The following is an 18553-nucleotide window of genomic DNA, read 5'->3' as shown; positions in this document are numbered from 1 at the left end:
CAAGAAAAGGGGGCAAGATCAACCAATATGAAATGACAACAATATTTTGATATATTCTTTGTTGTTATCTGTAGGAGGTGCCACTTAGCATGAGCTGCAGGCTGATTTGGCTAAACTTGATTCTGCCCAGGGAGTAGGAACAATCTCCTACAGGGGGGTCAGGCTTATATGGCTCACAAGTGAGAGAGAGATATGCTTCTTAGCTAGAATACTGTAGGCAGGGGAAACTAGGCAAACTAAATGGGTTAAGAGGCCCTATCTGCCAATACCTACTATGTTACCAAGTTGCTCACAGCCTGTTTTGTTTACTTATCCACGAATCTACAGAGGTCAGCCTGCATTGCACACATTATGTCACCAATAAGCAGAGGCAGTGTAAATGTTTCTCAGGTTTATTAATAAATATCTGTCATCATAATGCCGATAAATATAAGCATACGTCAGTTACATTTTGATCACCTCTTCCTGAGAGCGTGATTAATTACATTGCTTACTATCTCTATTTTCCTTTTTTCTTCAGTTGTTCTTCAAAGAAATCGTTGCATGCTACGGTCAATGCAGCAACCAGAACCACAAATTCATTAAAATCCACTTCGTTATCTTTATTGGTATCAAGGTCCTTCATGATCTTGTCTACCAGCTGAGGATCCTTTTGGCACTATGAGAGCAGGGGGAGTTAAAAAAAAAAAAAAAAAAAAAGAAAGAAAGAGAAATCATTTAAAACCACTCAGGTTTATTTGTGCGTGAATGATACTTCTTGAGCGCAGGATTTTTATGGTATTATTTGTTCCAGTATTTACCGCAGACATTTAAAGAGCTTCGGTCCTTTTTCTTGGCGTTAGTATTTATTTATTCCCATGGGAATTATGCCCCAAATCCTACTAACACACTGTACTCCTTTCACTGACCAGTTCTTTCACAGTGGATGCAATTTACAAGCAACTCAGCATGAAATACAAGATGGCTGTAAAAAAGTAACTTCAGTAATCTATTCTATTTTTAATAAGGGAACTGCTACATTGGCTGAACTTTTTCTTTAAATGAAAGCTTGCAAGGGATTACTAAACCATCTATAGCCACCAGGTTTCAAAGCTTTGAGCTCCTGCCATTAGCTGTAATAGGTTTAGCTAGTGTGAAAACTCAGACTCTGCAAGCTCAGTGTTGCTTTAAGACTGTAAAAGCAAGCGGTAACTCTCAGCACTCAGGGGATCTTTCACCCCTCACAATATTTTACATGTCACTGAACAGAGTGCAGCTAATAATATCATAAAAAAAATTTCAAGATTTGAAGAAGGATAACACATCAAAGTGACTCTTTAAGACTTGATGCAACATTATGAATCAACACAGTTTGAGTACTTTGTTCCAACGGCTGCAAGGTGTTTATGGGTGACTGCTGTATGATTTCCAGCCCAGTTCTGCACATGAGCTCATTCTAATGACATGTTACCACCTGGGAGCCAGAAAGGGGAAAAAAAAAATCAAAGGCAAAGCTCTTTTTACAACCAATATACTATGAAATAGCACTTACACAGCGATTCCACATAATTGTCTGATATTATCAGCTATAAAAACACACACACACACACACTCTGAGCTTTGTATTCTGTTTTCTTTGCACTGTAATGGAGCAGAATTGTAAAGGGGAATCTGAAGCACTGCATGACGCAGATGTTAGCTGGGAGTCCCAGAGCAGCCTCACACAGACCAAGGGACTCCTTTTTACACAGCAAATTTTAGCATCAGGCAGGCGCATTAATGTGTGCCTGACAGTAAAATGTAGGGACCAGATAGGTTCAGAATATAGTTTTAAAGGTACAAGATGAAACTGTAAACAAATAAATAAACCATGTCAAACCTGCATGTGCACTATACCATCAGCAGTAAAACAAGAGCCAATAAAATAAGTTAAAGAAATTGCTCGGCTACATCAACTGTAAGCAATAAAAGTTATTTTTGAAACATGGCTTTTGCAGATATTCCAGGTACATATACACAGCTCAAGTGCAATGAAAGCAGAACATGCCCCCCCCCCCCCCCCCCAGCTCTTGCCGTCTGTGTCCCTGCCGGTATGACAAGGAGCCTCAGTTACGGGCTTAAGGAAAATACTGCACATTCTTAAATCAATGCCTGTCTATGATAAAACGGACAAAGAGGATCCGCATATGTAGCCTGACACATCCTAATTCCAACAGATGCCAGGCACGTTGTGCAGCTTTAGCTGGCATCCCGGCTGTTCTCTTTATCCGAGATGGCTGGTGCACTTTGCTGAGCCCCAAACTGCATCTGGGGACCAGGGTGCAAACAAATCAAAACCACATCATAACAGGCAGAACTCTATAATTTCATGATGCTTGACTGCCCAGGAGGAAATGCATGGCACAGGTGCTGACACTTGGAAACTAGGTGGGTAAACCTTTATTTCCTCCTGCCCCCCAATCCATGCAATCTACTGTCATTATAGATACAGAGGTAAGAAGGTTTTACTCTGCAAGTCCAGTCCAGTCTTGCTAAACTACAGTCCCTGAATGTAATCTGCTTTGAAGTGCCAAAAAGCAGAATATGAATCAAATAAACAAAATAAATACGGCTTTTCCTACCCTCTGTCAAATCTGACTGCAAGAGGTTAAAAAATATAGAAGGTCTTACTGCAAGGAAATCGGTGAGCTCACAGTGGAGGAGCTGTTTGAGTTCTCCTTTATTGAGTTTGTATTTGTCCCCTTCCTTGCCTGAGTAATGGTGAAAGATCCTGATTAGTGTGTCCATGGCCCCCTCCAGTTCTGTATTAGGCATGATGGAATGGTCGGCCACTGCAGATTATTAAAAAAAAAAAAAAAAAGTATCATCACAGGAAATGCAAACCCCTAGATAGTATCTCACCTTGTAAATAGATGGCTGTGGTTGACTGGAGCCGGTGTGACAAAGAAGCTGACACAGAAAATAAAAACCATCCGTTCACTCAATTCATACGATGAATTAAATGGCTGCTAGCAATATGATACTGACAAATAAAAATTAAAACTGATCTCTGGGAAAAGGGGCTCTCTGCCAAGTAATTCATTATTGCTAAGACAGCGTAGCTATTTAAGTGATAAGTACTTTACACATATAATTTTAAGACACAAGGAAATGGGGAAAATAAGTAGTTTAAGTCGTTTTAGCTTCATACCTGCTCATCCAAATCACTTCCAAAATGAGGAATGTCAACAGGTAGTGAAGCCTGAATTGTACATGCATTTATAGATCTGGCTCCGCCCAAGAATACCAATTCCAGAAGGACTGAGAAGGGATAATCACCAACCATAACAGACCGAAACCTTTTCCTTGCCTTGGATTGGCTATTCACTTTTGTTATCCAGTCACCTGGTGGAGACAGGTGAGAGCCTCCATGGCTGTGCGGTGCTCCGCAGGCGTGCTTTCCCATTCAGTCTGAGGAGGTAGGAGAGGGAGGGGGGTGGCATGCTCCACAGTATCTCTCCTGTTCATTAAAGCAGGGAGGAAGGAAGCATAATTACTTGCTAGGAAGCTCTGGTTGGGAGGGGGGGAAGTATCCCAAAATAGCAACAGAAGGGAATATATTGTTTTGCTTGAGCAAGTGATTAGCTCCCAAGGGGGAATCTGATGAAGGCAGTGTGCAGCTGGAGGTAAAGGTCATAGGGAGAGGGATGTAATACAGAGAAGGCAAAACCACATAAGAGACTGCGCAACCAACTAAGTGGGTCCAGAACAGAACCCTATACAAGTGCCTGTAACAGACAGATGGTTTTGCAGTTTTCATTCCTATAATCAAAGTATAGTATATACAGAGATATAGATGATATCCTTTTGGATTGATTAATTCATAAACAACAGGATGTGTGAATATTTTATGATGCCTAGTTTCCTTCTTTGGTACAGAAATTTGCACATAGTCATGACTACTAACCAATCGCAGGGCAGTTCTGAAAATCCTTGATGACATCACAATGTGCTTTAACCTCCTTGAGAATTCAACATCTTGTTTTCCTTCTTTAAAGAGAGATGACTTGCATGACACATTGCTATATTTCAAAAGATATGATCAGAGACACCCAAGCACTAGTCAATGGCAGGGCAACTGGATAACATAGTGTGCTCTGACCTCCATGAGATTATAACTGTACTGAACTGAACTGGCCTGTTTCTCTATAGGAAACTAAGGTAAAAAACAGAGTAAGGGGCATCAGGGGCACATGAGAAGTTTGGGCTGGGGTGACTAGATGTGTTGAGGCCAATATTAAAAAACAAATGGAAACAGATAACTTATCTGGTAAAAATTAGCTGAATAATTTATCAGGGATATTGAGCAAGATAAACATCCTGCTGAATATCCTTGCATAAAGTTAACCAGGTATATGTAGTCAAATAACTTTTAAACTTAACTGGCTATGATCATTTTGCTATAAATTTTGTATGAATAGTGCCTGTGTTAAAATAAGGGATGTGATTTTAGGGTAATGTTTGAGATATTGCATAGGTGTTTTACTGCACTGTGTGTTAAATTTATTGCACCTGTGATGTTTTCATGTTGCAAGCTGAGAAGTGCCCAGACAGGCTTTTACCATGTTTTAGGCTGCTGGAAAAAGAGAGAGAGCCTCTTTATAGGACTCTCATATAAGTAAACTATTTATATCACTGTAGGAGGGACAACAAGTAACTTGGGGTAAGGTTTGGTAGTGGCCTAGGTTTTAGGAGGCAGTTTTACATGTACAGTCAGAGGTATGAACAGCACGGTACACAACAGTGAAGATTTGATGTGATTTGGAGTGAGGAAAGGTACACAAAGATGAGGTTTGTGCATTGTACTCTCGACCTAGCTTGATAGCAGCTAGGTAGAGAGTGCATCTCTACCTAGCTGCACAGTTCTAGAAACAGGTAAAGACATGATCGTTGGAACAGGCCTTCCCTCAGACTGCTCACTAATGAGGTAGACCTGCCAGCTGGTTCTGAACTGTCTCTATGACAGCTGCAAACTGCCCTTCAACATATGCTATGCTATCACTTGTGTGTGTACCTGTTGTCTGTACTGATGGTTTGTACCTGTTAGCCTTGCCTTTGATTGCAGTCCACTCTGAGACATTTTTAGAAAAAAGTAGAATATCAAAAATTTGGAAATAAATAAATAAAAAGGCATAAGCAACTGACTTTTTTTTTTTTCCAAGAATTCACTTTCAGTCTATCCAACCAATGTATATTACAAAATAATTTAACCTTTCAAAATAAAATAATTTTACAGAGACAAAACCAATAGAAAAGAAAAATGATAGTGAGACAGTTATAGCTTTACTAGGATTTCCCTTTATCATATCAGTTCAAGAAGGAAGAGGAATAATTGGATGTCACCCAGCTTTCAATCCCAGATACTTCTTTTTGGACTGGCACTAAAGCCAGAGATTTTCCTACATTTGCTTTGCATGTATTTAATCTGTTTATTGTTCATTTTCCTTGCAAATGCTGCTAACTAAAGCAGCTATTCATTCAAATAAGTGGAGATTAGTGAAGAGAGATTTATGCAAAATATTTAGGGAGTTAGCTGGCATTTCATCTCCAAAAGCATAGCTTCTATGAGAAATATAATCTGATGATATTTTTATTACTATTTATTTAGAGTTCTAACCGTCTTTCCAAAGAAATGCTCAAGACGAGTAACAAAATAAAGATATGCATTTACAAAATATATAGAACACCATGAAAATAAAAAGATAAAGTAGTCTGGATATAGATCTACCTAATAAAAACAAACAAAATATATAAATGTGATAATAAACAGGTATAGACAATGTACAAAAACTGAAATAATAAATAACAGAGATAAAGGAAAAAGATGAACGGCTAATACTAACGGCCTGGATATATTCAAACAGCTCTGAGAAAACTATATATTTGCTAAGACAAATACAATCCCAATACCCATGGGAACGACTGAAATTCCAGTGAAATACTTAAAACAAGTAGCAAAACCCCTAAATATATTCCTTAGTACAAGAACGCCAAAGTGAAGATAACATTTATCAAAGTCCTATACAAAGTCACAAGTCTGAAAGAAGTTACATGGAAGCCAGATAAACTTAGTAAGAGATATCCACCAAGCAAACCAGACAGGCTAACCCAGCCCATTCTCCGCCCCTAACTCCTCCTATTTTCTGAATTTGCATCGCACCATACGATATGGTGCTATTGCATGCGTTAAACACATTTTCGCACGTGGTAAGGGCCTATCGCATGCGAAAACGCCTTATCGCATTTTGATAAATGACCCCCATAGATAGCACAGGACACAAACTTCAACCCCTAAAAGCAAACAAGACCATAAGGGTTTGATTTAGAAATTGTGCAAAATTAAAGTAAAAATGTGCAAAATTGCTTGCATCATTTCAAAGAAAAAATTGCCCATGCAGAGAAAAAACACACAAATGTTTGAGTAGAAACCGAGGATGAGTTCCCAGAAGTCTGCATCTCCCAAGACTGTGATGATTTTCTTTCAAAATAAAATGTCTATCTTCAGTAACTGTTATCTTTTAACATTTTTGTACCCCACTTTGATGCCTTGTAGGAATCACAGGTAATCAAATTTAAATGAATGAATAGCACGGCGTTATCTGATGAGGAACATCACAATTCCTCACTGAGAAAAGGACAAGGAGGTAGAAGAAACAGCAGACAACCAAAGTGGGCACATGATTTTATTAAATACATACCATGTCCTGCAAGACACCTCCCACTACACATTCCTGCTCTCTATGACTTCACACATTCAGCATCTGTAAAGATTCTAAGGTATATAGTAAGGGTATAACGTTCGTGGACCCTTGTTGCTGTTGAGAGGTTGACTCATCCTATAGGGAAGGTCCTGTAGGTCCTCCCTGACAGCTGGCAGGAATAGGCTGATGCGAGACTTGTCTAGGGCCTCACCTATACCAGCCCCTTTCCCTTTAGGTTGAGCTCTCGGGTTCCAGGGCCAGGAGAACTTAGGCAAGTCTCGTAGAGGGTAACTGTTGTGGCTAGGGTCAGATGCAGGCAGCAGATGGGAATGGACGAGATCCAGGCTGAGGTCAGAGGCAGGCACAGCAGGTGAGAATGGACAAGATCCAAGCTATGATCAGATCCGGAAGACAGTCCGAGGGCAGGCGTGGAGGACTTGGAAGGGTGAGGACACCAGGACAGGGAGAACAAGGCAGGCTGGGCTTGGAGAGATGAGGCATGCAGGCAGGTAAGACTTGGAGAGATGAGATGGACACTGGAACTCAGGGTTAGGAACTCAGAAGCAGGCGATCAGGGTCAGGTTCACGGCCAGGAACTCGAAGCAGCAATTCACCATTCTAGGATGCAGGCGACCCATTGCTGAGGTAGTGAGTGAGAGTCAGGGAAGGCCCTTTATAGGGCTATGTGTGTAATATCATCATTGGGTGCCTTTTCCTGTCATGGGCCCTTTAAATAACGCTGACTCTAGCACGCGCACACCTAGGGGTACGTTGGAAGGAAGAGGGAGTGGCATTGTCCTGCTGCGAGATGGAGGAACGGCAGCATCCTGCTGCATGGCCAGTTGGGAAGCCTGTGCAAGTGCCCCAGTTCGCAGGAGCGTCCCGCAAACCAGCTAATGTAACAAGGGGACAATTTGGTGATAACAATACATAAAATTAAAAGGTCAGACATTTTCCCTAAGCACCAAACTACAAGTGTTTACCTTACCTATGCTGTTGTTGGCAGTTACACACACACACACACACACACACACACACACACACACACAAGGCAAATATCAAAGGTTATTTGCATAAACAGCAACCTTGTAAATGAAATCTTCAGGAGATATTCAGGGTGGTCCACCAGAGATTCAACACAGCTCAAAAATAAATTTATTTATTGAACTGATTTATATTCTACATTTCAGATACTTCAAAGTGGATTACATTTATTTATTTATTTATGTTTAGATTTATATTCCGCTTTTTGCACTTTTCTTCAGCACTTCAAAGCGGATTACATTCAGGTACTGTAGGTATTTGAGGCATGCAGGAGACCCAGCCACCATAGAAGCTGCATTAATATCCTCTGCTTGCTCAAACCACAAATGATTATTTACCTACATACATATATACCTTTGTCTCCCAGATTCCTCAATTGCCAAACATATGTACTCCTACCTAAGGTTGGAATACTGTATATTTGGAAGTTCTCTTGCTACATAACCGACATTATAAACTATGGTACAATTATATCACTCACAATCTATTTTCCCCTCAAGGCAAAAAAATAGGAAACCTAGTTTAAACAAGCCATGCCATTTTACTTTGTCATATACCATGGAGGGAAATGTGAAAAAAAGCAAAAACAAAAAAACAAATCAAGTGCTCTCTGCAAATTACTGACTTCACATTCTTATGACCACAGCAGCTTTTAAAGAGATAGTGCAGCTCCCTCTACAACAGATTGTGGCACTCATTTTTTTAAAGGCTCATGCCAGACCCTACATCCTACACAATCTCTCACTATCTCCCAACTCCCTTCCTATCTTACTTCATACTCAACATCTTCTCTAAAAGCAAATAATACAAGAATATAAGAATTGCCATACTAAGGGTATAGACTAAGGGTCCATCTTGTTGCCAAACAGTAAATAGATCCCATGCTGCTATTGTGCAGTGCTAAGTAATAGCTAATCCTTAAAAGGTGAATTTTAAAATCCCAATGTGGGCATTAATTGGGGGATGCGGGAATATGACTGGCTCACATGCATCGAGCAGATTTAAAAAGCCACCCTGATATGCACGTAAATGCCACAGCACCAGGGCTGGTGCAAGGGTATTGGGCGCTCTAGGTGACCCTTGCGCTGCCTCCTCCCCCGGTCACGCCCTCCCCTACCTGTTTCGGCACCAACTGTGGCTTCTCAGGGTCAGCTACGCCTGACTACTCTTCAGCTTCTCTCCAGCCCTGGACCTCCGCCACGCCTGACTACTCTTCCGCTTCTCTCCAGCCCCGGAGATTATGTAACCCAGGAAAGGCAGGCTGAACTTTTTGAACAGACATTTGTCCAATTTTGCAAACAGATGGTTTTCACGAAGACGTTCAAGGACAGTCCGTAAGTCAGCGCGATGAGTGTCATCGTTTATGAACCCTCTGCAGAGTCTGGCATCGCCATTGAAGCGTGGAGGTGCTGGAAGTGCCAACAAGGTTCAAGGCATTTATAGAGGTGGCTGTGGAGGAGGAGGAGCCGGGTTATTCATGAGGTCATCAAGCCGGGCGTGAAGACGATCCAAGGAAAAGGCCAATGCCTCCAGAAATTGCTGCTGTTCTTGAACCTTAGATGCCAAGCCGGGAATGGCCTGGAGGGCACGTGGCTCCACCGAGTCGATGGCCTTTGCAACCTGTTGCGTCAGAGGTGGACCCTTGGGCTGAGGTGGGGTTGACGCAACCCATAGGCAAGGACCTATGGGTTCCCACCTTCAGCAGGTGGAGTGGGCTGAAGCTAGAGGCCGCTGGAGCTTCACCTATACCAGCCCTCGTTCACCTCGGGTTGAGCTTTTGGGTGCTGGGGCCAGCAGGACTTAGGTGGGCCTCGAGGTTAGCGAGAGATGAGTAGTTAAACAGCCCAGAGACAGCAGTCGGTGGATGGTGTAATTCTATCCTGGACTGGATTCGGTACAAGAGCTCAGTGCCAAAGGAACAATAGGAAACTGAAGGCACCCGAGCAAAGAAAGGCCTGAGCCTTGAAAGTCCACGTCCAGAGGATAGGCGAGGAGAGGCGTCACTGGCAGGCTGGATTCGGAGCCAGCTGTGAATAGTAGTTGTGGCAAGCAATGAAGAACTCTGGATGAAGGAGAGTCTGTAGCATAGTCGTACAAAGCGAAGGTCAGGGCACGGAGAAGGTAGGTATAGTCAGTCCAAGCAATAGTCAAGATATGGAGCAGGCAAACGTAGTCAGGCAAGGCAGTGGTCAGGGCGCAGAGAAGGCAGGCGTGATCAGGCAATGCAGAGGTCCGGGGCTGGAGAGAAGCGGAAGAGTAATCAGGCGTAGCGGAGGTCCAGGGCTGGAGAGAAGCTGAAGAGTAGTCAGGCATAGCGGAGGTCCAAGGCTGGAGAGAAGCTGAAGAGTAGTCAGGCGTAGCAGAGGTCCGGGGTTGGAGAGAAGCTGAAGAATGGTCAGGCTTAGCGAAGGTCAAGTCCAAGGAGTCAATGCAACACAATCCAACCGGGAACCACAGGAAGACAGGAACACATGATTAGACGATCCAAGGAATAGCAATGAGTACAAGGAGACCTGTTGCAAAGGCAACACTTTGGAGTAAGGCCTGAGCTTTTATATACTGAAGGGTCTGACGTCAGAATCCGGATCCCGGCCAGTTTCCCACCGTGGCCCTTTAAAAGAATCACTGATGCGCATGCATATGCCTAGGAAGGGGCCTAGGAAGGGGTGTTGCGCTGGTGGCGGCGTCTCTCCGCAGGCCATGCAGAGAGGCCCGATGAGCAGGGACATCCTGGTCTGCAACACTGGGCAACGTGGCAGGGCCAGAGGCACCAGAGGGAATACGAGGTCAGAGCTGGTGGCCCACCGCTGCCAGCAAAGAGGAACCAGCAGCTGGAGTCCATCTGAAGAGGTGAGAGGGCACGTCGCGGGGTGGCTGCGGGCAGCACGCGTAACATGGGGGAAGCAATGCAGCCTATTTTTAACTTCCAAATTGGGGTTTTCTAATCATTTCTAATGAAATGTATCAGTAGATATCATCAGAAAGGTGAAAGCATTCCAATGCATCAATGCTATGTCAATGTGGCACCAAAAGTGGCATAAATAGCCCTAGCACCTGTAATAGCGCAAACACTACCCACAGTGGCAAGAGTTCTCCAAGGCACCATCAGAAGAGCAAAACATTGGAAGGCGTGTATTAAGCTTACCCGATTCTGGCTCCCTAAACAATAAGGTGGGATGGCCTTGCCTAATGTTCAAGTTTATTATTGGGTGGCCAGACTGGTGGGCTTGAAGACATGGCTAAACAACTCCAAGGTGCCATGGTTGGTGCTTGAGAAGGATCAAGCTGGGGCTGTTAGTTTAGCAATGCTTCCCTTTCTACCATCAGACTCCCCTCACTAATTGTATTTGGAGAGCTAGTCCTATCCTAGCCGATACTTTGTAGGTGTGGATGCAGGTGAGAAAATTCCTGGGTAGGGATTGAAAGCCTTTCTCTCCGGTGGTTCCTATATACTGAAACCTGGATCTTTCTGGATGTTCTTTATTCCAGCTTTGGGATGATGAGCAATTTCAGACTTGTCAACAATTTGCAGTCGGAATATGACCTGGACCCAAACTTGCAAGTATTCTGCTTGCAATTATGAAGACCAGTAGAGAATAGAGATGTGCATTCATTTTAAACGAATTAGACAATTGCAACGAAATTGTCTAATTCATCATGGATCGGGAGAACCGATAAACGAAGGGAATTTTTCCGATAATTCGGAAAAATTCATTTTTCATGTTGCTGTGCACTAACGGGAGTTAATGCGCATTAACATGTAGTTAGTGTGTACTAAATCCAGTTAGTGTGCACTAAGTTACAGGCTTAGTGTGCCCTAGGGCCCACTAATTACATGTTATTGCACATTAACTTCCGTTAGTGCGCACTACCTAGTTTTCTAATTCCGGAGTTAGTGTGCCTTAATAGGACTTAGGGAGCACTAACTGGTTGTTAGTGTGCACTAAAAAAAAATGTTGCAATAAGTTACAAAATGTGTCACTTGGGGAGTAGACCATTAGCTAGAGGTATGGTTCTGCATTCCCATTGGCTGTCTCCTAACTGTCTCTTTAGAAGGAAAACAGCCAATGCTAATGCAGAACCTTACCTCTAGCTAACAAACTGCCCCCCAGTTGACACTTTTTAACTTATTGGTAACATTTTTTGTTAGTGTGCATTAACTTTAGTTAGTGCGTGCTAAAAACCAGTTAGTGCACCCTAAGTCCTATTAGGGTGCACTAACTCTGAAATTAAAAAAACGGTTAGTGTGCACTAACTATCATAGAGTTAGTGCGCACAAAACCCGTTAGTGTGCACTAACACCAAAGCAATAGAAACACGAAAAAAAAAAAAGAACCACGGGAAAACAGATATTTCCCGCGGGGGACCCGAACCAAAGCACGATCCAATAAAATAAAATGAAGCGCATGCCTAGTATTTATTTATTTTATTTGTCAAATTTTTTATACCATCGTTCAGACATACCATCACAAAGGTTTACAGTGTTAGAAGTAGGTTGGTCTTGACTCAACCACTGGACATTCTGACTGATATGGAGACTTTCCTTATCGATGTAGAGGCCTCTGCTAAGAGCATGAAGATTTTATATTGTGGAATATTGGCAGCTAAGTTTGGGGTGGTAACCCACAACCTATTATTGATGCCTGGAACACAGATGAGTCTGAATTTAGATACCAAGGCTTGGAAAGCTATTTGGGCTTCTGCCTTTTGGATATCTATTTGTATTAGAAGGACTGAGCTCATGATAAAGCTATTACACTGAATGTATCAGACTCCCCTTTATTATGCCAAACTTTTTTCAGATGTCCCAATGGAGTGTTGGAGAGGGTGTGGGGAGATTTATGTATTTTCATATATGATGGGACAGTCAAGGTATACACTACTTCTGGTTGCAGATTGTACAGAAGACAGCCGAGATTCTAGGTCAACCAGTTCATATTAGACCTATTTTGGACCTCCTTGGGCAATAGGATGAATCCTTCATTTCTAAAATGCACAGGACAGAGGATGGGCAGTTATTTTTGGCAGCCCACTTCATAATTGCAACTTTCTGGAAAACCAACCCTTGTCTGACTTATTTGCAGGCCCAAATTCATATGTGGATTTTGAAAAATTGATATAATCTAAAAGGGAAATGGTTTAAATATGAAATTGTGTGGCGTATACATCATTAATATTATTGGCCTAGATAGACTGTTTTCTTTGTAATACAATAATTGGGGAGAACGCTAGTTAGGATAGATGCATTTGTAAAGGTTTACAGATATTGTATGTGGCCTGTATAACCTTCTATAATTTATATGGATATTTTTCCTATATTGTTTATTTAGAGTATGATGTATGCCAAAAAATCTTAAAATAAAAGTTAAAAAAAAAAGAAGAGCAAAGCAGTAGCATGAGTGGACAGAACACCTTAATGCTCCAAAAGAGGAGTAAAGGGCACAAACAAATGTAACATGAAACCCTAATTCCCCCCCAAGGCAGCATGAGAGGGGAAAAGCAGCACCAAATGTGGTATAAATGACTCAAGACACCATGATGGGGGAAGAAAGTACCAGAAGTATCAGAAAAAGCACCAAGGCAGTGATAGAGGCTCAAAGCAGAAGAAATGGCATGAAGCATTATGAGAAGCATAATAAGGGGAAGGGGCTAGCTGTACAAGCTTGGAGTTGGTCTTCCCCTTTGCTGTGTATAATCTCAGCCCTGTCAGTATCATCTGCCACCTCCACTTCCTCAGTGGAGACTAAGATGCTATTGACTAAAGGCCCCATATTCTCTTTAACACTAGCTGTTCGATATCCTGCGATTCAAAGAATCAAGGTCATGATTCTTCTTCTGAATCAGTTTTTCCAAATACTGCCTCCATTACATGAGAAGCAATATTAATGGAAGTGTGTGGCACTAGTTTTGGGTGCCATACTTCTTCTTCCCCTGCCTTTAGCTGTGCTATAATCCACTGAAAGCTAAATACCAGATGAAACCAATAGCCAATAAGAACCGTAAGGAAAGAGAGTGCAAAGAAAAAGTGTAAGAAGGCATCACCCCTGGAGCCTTTTTTAAATATTGGGATTACATTGGCCAACCTCCAAGGCTTCAGGTACAATGGATGATTTTAATAATAGGTTACAAATTTTAACTATTAGATTAGAAATTTCATTTTTTAGTTTCTTCAGTACCCTAGGATGCATACCATCCAGTCCAGGTGATTTGCTACTCTTTAGTTTGTCAATCTGGCCTACTACATCTTCCAGGTTCACAGTGATTTCGTTCAGTTCGTCTGACTCATCGCCCCTGAAAACTGGTATCTCCCCAACATCCTCATTAGTAAACACGGAAACAAAGAATCCATTTAGTCTTTCTGCAATGGCCTTATCTTCCCTAAGAGCCCCTTTAACCCCTCGGTCATCTAATGGTCCAACTGACTCCCTCACAGGTTTCTTGCTTCAGATATATTTTTAAAAGTTTTTATTATGAGTTTTTGCCTCTATGGCCAACTTCATTTTAAATTCTCTCTTTGCCTGTCTTATCAATGTTTTACACGTATCTTGACAATGCTTATGTTTTATCCTATTTTCTTCAGATGGATCCTTCTTCCAATTTTTGAAGGATTTTTTTTGGCTAAAATAGCCTCTTTCACCTCACCTTTTAACCATGACTGTAATCGTTTTGCCTTCCTTCCACCTTTCTTAATGTGTGGAATACATATGGACTGTGCCTCTAGGATTGTATTTTTAAACAATGTCCATGCCTGTTGAACACTTTTAACCTTTGCAGCTGCACCTTTCAGTTTTTTTCTATTTTCCTCATTTTATCAAAGTTTCCCTTTTGAAAGTTTAGTGTTAGAGCTGCAGGTTTGGATAAGTTCTTGGAGGAGAAGTCCATTAACTGCTATTAATCAAGTTTACTTAGGGAATAGCCACTGCTATTAATTGCATTGGTAGCATGGTATTTTCTTAGGGTTTGGGTAATTGCCAGGTTCTTGTGGCCTGGTTTGGCCTCTGTTGGAAACAGGATGCTGGGCTTGATGGACCCTTGATCGGACCCAGCATGGCAATTTCTATGTTTTATGTTCTTATGTACTATAAGAAAAGGAAATTTGGAAAGAACTTCGAAGATAGCTGGAGCAGAGGAGGAACCACCCAAAAAGGATTACTTTCAAAGATCTCCTTGTAGCCCTGTATACACGCATATATGAGTGCACAGAGATCTACTGTAGTATTCTATAATCTGTGTGTATCTGGCCACATAGATTATGAAATACAGGTATATTCTCCCCCCCCCCCCTCCCACAAATGGGCAGCAAAGATCAGAAAAAGCCCTTGGCCAATGCCAAAATTCTTCCCTCTGTTTCATTTTTTAAAGTTTTTGTTTGACTCTAAGAGAATTTCTGCAACATCCAACAGAGAAACTGAAATTTCTTTGCACCTGCTCAGATTTTTAAGTGGGAGAACGTCAGTGTTACTTGATCAGTTGCTAGCTATAGACTAGTATAAACAAATCTTCACCTTGATTGGACCTCCATCCTGTCTTTTTACCTATTTGTCCTGCCTCAGTTCCAGCCTAGCTGCTACCTCTGACAGGCAATGGTTGGTTGCTATAGTTACCAGTCTTACTTTAACTTTCTCAGTTTGGCACTTTTCAATGTGCCGTAGACATGAATGGGAAACACAAATGAATTAGACAAAAATTTTCATTTAATTCATGGGCAACCTCCATTTGTTTCAGAGGTCCATGAATGAAACAAAAATGTTCTCATTTATTACATTTTACCCATTCATTTCAAATGAATGCATATCACTTCTATACCTCTCCCTTGGGTTTTTTCATTCTAAATGTGTAACTCTGCATTTTGTTAGCATTAAATCTTATCTGCCAAACTTTAGACCATTCTTCAAGCTTCACTAGATCCCGCCTTATGTTTCCACACCTTCTTGGCTGAATGCCATGTTGCCAATTTTGGTATTATTGACAAAAAGACAAACTTTTCCCAATAATCCTGCTGCAATATCGCTCACAAAAATGGTGAAAAGAACCAATCCAAGGATCTATCTGTGCAGCACAGCGCTAGCAACGCCCTTCTCCTCAGAGTGAACTCCATTTACCACTATCCTTTGTTGCTTTCCACTCCTGCTGTACACTCTATAAAATACAAATGTAACTTTAAGCACACTTATGCATGTATGTTCTGAGTTATGCACACTATAAAAATTATTGTCTTCATGCTAGGCTCACTTCAAAGGCACCCCATTTCTAGGAGTCAGTCTTTTCTGAAGCAATAAGCCTAGATAAATGCACATTTTTTAAAAGAATAAAACAAAAGTAGCAATCTCAAAAGAGAAATCTGTATTTGATTTTTAAATCACAGATATCTCCATTTATTTTATTGGTGGCAAACTCAGATTTCTTTAGATTTGTCATGGCCTCAGCTTTTGCCCTTTTTACTAATCATTTTCATTCTCAAATAACTACAGCTTCACAGAGCATTGCATATGCAAAATAATTAAAGAATACAAATTCTGCATGAACTCTTCCTGTTTTAGAATTGTTGACTGGAAACAAACAAGATCTGCACTTACTTCTTAAGGTCAGATGGGAGATGATACAGTATATTTTTCTAAAAAGGGTTAGGTATTCAAAATGATCTAGCTGCCTAACTAAGGAGTTAGATCCATGATTTTGAAAATTTACCATTGCTATGTACAGGTGCATATTTACTAATAGGCAGCATAGGCAAGTGTCTGTGACAGCTACCTCAGAGGGCAATCCAACCTGCTGTGTAAATCACTTGTTTTACATCAGCTGTGGTGCTGTGCCATCTTGTGGGAAGAGGGGGTGGAAGCAGCTATCTAGTCACATCCCTAAGAGTAGCCAGAGATATAAATCTACCACTGGCTGTGTGGCTAAAGAGAGCCATCTATGTTCACCTCAGACATCTGTATTTAGCAACTCAAAAAGTGGGCATTTCTGAAGGTGTGGTTGGGTTAGAGTGTGCATGGGGGACGGTGGGGGGGAAGGATTTAGCTGGCTAGCACAAATTTGTAGCAAGGTTATATGTATATCCCTAAGTATAAGGATAGTTTTAAATCTAGAGAGTTAGATGAAACTTTCCCTAAATCTAACCAGGACAATAAAATCCCAACAACTCTAGCTGTAGATTACCATACAGTGCATACATATGTATTTCATTTGCTATATTTAGACTCAATACGGGCAAGTGAAAATTGCCCCATAAAGATTTGCTTGTATTGCTATTTAATCTGAATGTAAAGCTCCATTGCTTTCTTGTATCTATAGAGTATAACTGTTGTGTTCTGCGCCCGTGGCCATCCATGGGCGCGCCCCCCCTACCTGACCGTGGCAGCGACCCGTCGTGGCAAACACTGGGTGAGGAGCCTGGTACGGTGCTGCGGGCCCCCAGGGTGCCCACACGGCTGGAGCCATTCCTGCTTCCCCGGCGTGGCAGCTACAGCTTCTCCCCCGCGGCCGGAATCCAAGATGGCCGCCGCCATCTTAGGCGCAAGGCCGCGCCCCCTCACTAGATTTAAAGGGACCTAAGCCCTTTAATTACTCACAGCTGCTTCCAATGATCCAGAGCAGAGGAAGTATAAAAGGAGGCTTCCTCTGCTCATTCCTTGACTTGGCAACTTCCATGGTTGGTCAGGTCTACTTGCTTCGGTGAGTTCTTGTGCTTTGGATCCTTGTTCCTGTCTCGTCTTGGTGTTCCTGGTTCCTGATTTTGGATCGGCTAGCGGTGATTCTGGTATCTGACTTCGGTTTGGCAAGCAGTGATTCTCTGGTGTGTGACTTCGGACTGGCAAGTGGTGATCCCTCGGTGCTTGACCTCGGACTGGTAAGCGATGACCCTCTGGCACTTGACCTTCGACTTCTTCTTGACCGTCGTCTCCAAGGGCCCACCTAAGTCCCAGCGGCCCGGGTCCCTACAGGCTCCTCCCAGGGGGACCGTGGGCTTCCAGGGGTGAAGCTCCAGTCAGCCCTTGCACCGGATGCTTGACTTCTTGACCTCTCAAAGGTCCGCCTAAGTCCCAGCAGTCCAGGTCCCTACGGGCTCCTCCTGGGGAAACCACGGACTTCCAGTGGTGAAGACACACTTCCTCCTCGACGTCACGACTCTTCGTCTGCCTCCACAGTCTCCTCTGTCTCCAGTGCAGAGGGTCAGCTGGTCAACGTCTTCTGTTCCTGCCTCGCCACCCGACAGGAGAACCTACGGATCTTCCTCCTAAGGTATACCATCCTCCCGTCAGCTCAAGGGTTCACAAACCTGAGCATAACAATAACTATATGTATATGTCTATAGAGTAAGCTACAGGGTATAAGAATATGTGTCTCTCTTTCTAGTAACAAGCATCTTAGTTATTTGCATATAATGTTTCCCACCATTAAATCCAGTGAGGAAGTGTCACATGAAGTTTAAGATATTTAAATGAAGTGTCAGGGGCAGCAGGTATGAAATCCACAGACCTTGATTTGCAAGGCTAGGGGATCCTGCTGTGGAGCCACAGGGATTCTGGCTCATCGAGAATCTTGTAGAAAATATCTAGTTAAGCTTCTGGAGACTCCGTTAGACCAACATTAGACCAAAATGAGGGCTGAATATAAGGAGCTCTAACCTGATACACCTTTGCTGGTCCATCAGGCCTCAAAGAGTTTGCTCCATATCACTGTTTGCCTTTTGCTTGTTCCTCATTCCTGTTGTCTCTGGCTTCTTTCCATTCCTGGTCCTTGGCTCTGTTCCTGAGTCTGCTCTGATCCGGGTTCCTGCCAGTATCCTT

The 18553-nt window shown here is 42.4% G+C and overlaps 1 protein-coding gene across 3 annotated transcripts in view; it reads right to left on the bottom strand.

Annotated features, from left to right (window-relative positions):
- Positions 1-376: 376 nt before the first annotated feature.
- The window catches only part of S100Z (S100 calcium binding protein Z), an 80648-nt gene continuing 62471 nt past the window's right edge, over positions 377-18553 (bottom strand). For 2 of the 3 annotated variants that reach the window (XM_029586252.1, XM_029586244.1), the window contains exons 2-3: positions 2650-2810; positions 377-658 (exon numbers count right to left, since the gene is read on the bottom strand). In XM_029586252.1, the coding sequence (XP_029442112.1) occupies positions 500-658; positions 2650-2793 (303 nt within the window). In that variant the 5' untranslated portion in view covers positions 2794-2810 and the 3' untranslated portion in view covers positions 377-499. Of the gene's footprint in view, positions 659-2649; positions 2811-3169; positions 3439-18553 lie in introns of those variants that run through there. The other variant, XM_029586233.1, reaches the window with a different exon arrangement.

Source organism: Rhinatrema bivittatum, chromosome 1 (genome assembly GCF_901001135.1).
Source record: "Rhinatrema bivittatum chromosome 1, aRhiBiv1.1, whole genome shotgun sequence".
NCBI classification, from domain to species: domain Eukaryota; kingdom Metazoa; phylum Chordata; class Amphibia; order Gymnophiona; family Rhinatrematidae; genus Rhinatrema; species Rhinatrema bivittatum.
This window is presented reverse-complemented; position numbering and strand designations above follow the sequence as displayed.